This window comes from Alosa pseudoharengus, unplaced genomic scaffold (assembly GCF_046254945.1).
Source record: "Alosa pseudoharengus isolate Yale_2024_CS ecotype anadromous, Long Island Sound unplaced genomic scaffold, YU_APseudo_1.1 YU_APseudo_1.1_scf_11, whole genome shotgun sequence".
Lineage (NCBI taxonomy): Eukaryota > Metazoa > Chordata > Actinopteri > Clupeiformes > Clupeidae > Alosa > Alosa pseudoharengus.
In genome coordinates this window covers 32,761,123-32,763,622 of record NW_027468576.1, presented here as the reverse complement: position 1 = coordinate 32,763,622, position 2,500 = coordinate 32,761,123, and the positions used below count along the sequence as shown (strand labels likewise).

At 51.3% G+C, this 2,500-nt stretch overlaps 1 protein-coding gene across 5 annotated transcripts in view; it reads left to right on the top strand.

The window, feature by feature from the left end:
- pde4dip (phosphodiesterase 4D interacting protein) overlaps positions 1-2,500 on the top strand; it is a 39,840-nt gene that overhangs the window by 22,910 nt on the left and 14,430 nt on the right. For all 5 annotated transcript variants that reach the window (XR_012985964.1, XR_012985966.1, XR_012985965.1 and 2 more), the window contains exon 21: positions 2,362-2,500. This exon is cut by the window's right edge and continues 94 nt beyond it. Coding sequence is in view for 1 of the 5 variants with exons in the window: in XM_076278914.1 (XP_076135029.1) it covers positions 2,362-2,500 (139 nt within the window). In the remaining 4 variants the exon portion in view is untranslated. The remainder of the gene's footprint in view (positions 1-2,361) is intronic.

Sequence of the window (2,500 nt, the reverse complement as noted above, 5' to 3'; positions counted from 1 at the left end):
TTGTCGTCGCGCATGTGGCCGTGTCTCTCCTTCGCTTCGATGAACATTTGAAATCTGGATGAAGCAAGCCGGATATCTCAACTCGCCGGGACAGTGCGCGCGTCAGCATCTGTATCTGAGGGCAAACAAGAGCGCAGCTGAACTCCACGTTTCCTCTTCTCCTCACTGCCTGAAGGAGTTTCGCTTGTTCCTGCTTTGAAGGGGGACGTCCGCTCTCTGTTTTTTTTTTTAAAACCGTCGGCACTCTGTTTTGGGGTCGAGCCCCAGCAGTGATGTTAACCTTGTGCAAAGAGACGGACGTGCTTTATATTTGACTAACAAGCCGGCCAGTGTGTGTGTGTGTGTGTGTGTGTGTGTGTGTGTGTGTGTGACTAGAGGGGGGCTGGTTAATGCAGCAGGAACAAAACATTCTCCAGGCGAGGACATCTCTTTTCTGCACACTCTTGTGTTTGGGATCTGGTGGGGAAATGAGTGTTCAGTTCAGGACACTCTCGCATACACACACATCCAGGCGTCGGGTTGAATGCTGTCTTCCGGGAGCGTGGCCACACACACGTTGAGACACACATTTGAGACACTCTCTCTCTCATTGTGTGTGTGTGTGTGTGTGTGTGTGCGTCTGCATGCATGTGGGTGTGTACAGATGACTCGCTGCATAATCTCAGGATTTACTAAGAGCTACACCTGATCATCAGAAAAAACCCCTCTTACTTCCTCAATCCCACGCCAAAGATCAGGACGCCGCCACCCCCACCCCCGGTCGTTAAGCTAATGATCACATCCTCGTCACCACGGAGACCCAGCTGACATCAGGTGTCACTGCGGCGACTGCCTCGGCCGCCCCTCCCCAGGGGCCAGACGCGGCTCCGGAGCCTGTGGAGGCTGGCGGTGAAGGGGGATCCGTCGAGCGCGCAGCCCAGGCACGGGGCACCTCGCCCGGGCTAGGCGGCCGCGGAGCCATGGCCCCACTCTGGAAGTCCATGCTGTCCAAGAGCAGCCCGCTGTACCGCGAGGCTCTCTTCTCCTTCTCACTGTGGGACAACCGGGCACAGGAGCGCGAGCTCACCCTGCTCAAGACGCACGCGGACAGGGAGAGGAGGGCTCTGCACCGGCAACTGGAGAAGTAAGCTACTATGTGGGACAGTGAGGATATCCCCATGGAGGCCGCTGGAGCAGCTCTCTCGGCTATGCTATGAGTGGTTTATTAAATGGTCTGTAGTGTGTGTGTGTGTGTGTGTGTGTGTATGTGTGTGTGTACCATAGTGTGTGTGTGTGTGTGTGTGTGTGTGCCATAGTGTGTGTGTGTGTGTGTGTGTGTGTGTGTGTGTGTGTGTGTGTGCCATAGTGTGTGTGCCATAGTGTGTGTGGGGTGTGGACACTGTGGATGGCCAGGTTGCCATACGGTCGCCCAGCGAGACTGTGGAAGGCTTATTAAATGGAGAGCACTTGGTTTGAATTAGGCCATTATTCTTTCCCTCTTTAATTAGTATTCACTGAATTTATTTGTGAGAAAAGGGGACACTGCTATTGCATGTGAATCTGTTGTATGTGTTTGTGATTGTGTGTGTGTTAGTGGTTGTGTGTGTCAGAGACAGGAATTAGCTTTAGCCCTTAATCAAGTAATCAGTCTTTATTAATTCAGCTGAGAGAGCAAAGGGCTGCCAAACAGCCTAATGCATTGCTTTGTCTGCAAGAAAACACACACACACACACACACACACACAGCTACTCACTACACACACAGCCACTCACTACACACACACACACACACACACACACAGCCACTCACTACACACACACACACACAGCCACTTACTACACACACACACAGCCACTCACTACACACACATGCACATAACACACACACACAGCAAACACATTCACACAGCCCCTCTCCCCCTTCTGCTGTTTGTTGGTCTCCGCTCTCTTAATGTTCTGCTTTGGCAGCACTAGCTGTTCTGCTCAGAGTTATTAGCCAAATCCACTCCCAGTCAAATCTCTCTGATGTTTGCTATTTCTTCTGAATGTCACTTGTGCTTCTTCTCAAGCGTTTCTTGTTGATACAGGAAGCAGGTCAGGAAAAATGCATGACACTTGTCCTTAGCAATCAATCAACACTCCATGACCTGAATTTATTAATTAGTGTCACAGGCGTAGCGCATGTATCAATCCCTACGGGCATAAAAGCCTGATGGATCACGATCACTGTTGTTTCTAAATGGGAACGAACCATTTTGTGTGGCTCCTGGGATGTTTTCAGATTTTTTCATTTTTATGATAAGCTAACTTAGCGTCATGCTGATCACTGTCCGGTGTGTGTGTGTGTGTGTCTGTGTCTGTGTGTGTGTGTGTGTGTTGCAGGCTGAGCAAGGAGCTTCAGCAGAAGGACAAACTCATCGAGTCCCTGCGCTCTAAGCTGGAACAGTCCCGTCCGGATACGCCGGTCAGCAGTCACGCCCTCTCGGAGGTGACCGACCAATCGGACAGGATCTCCTTCGTG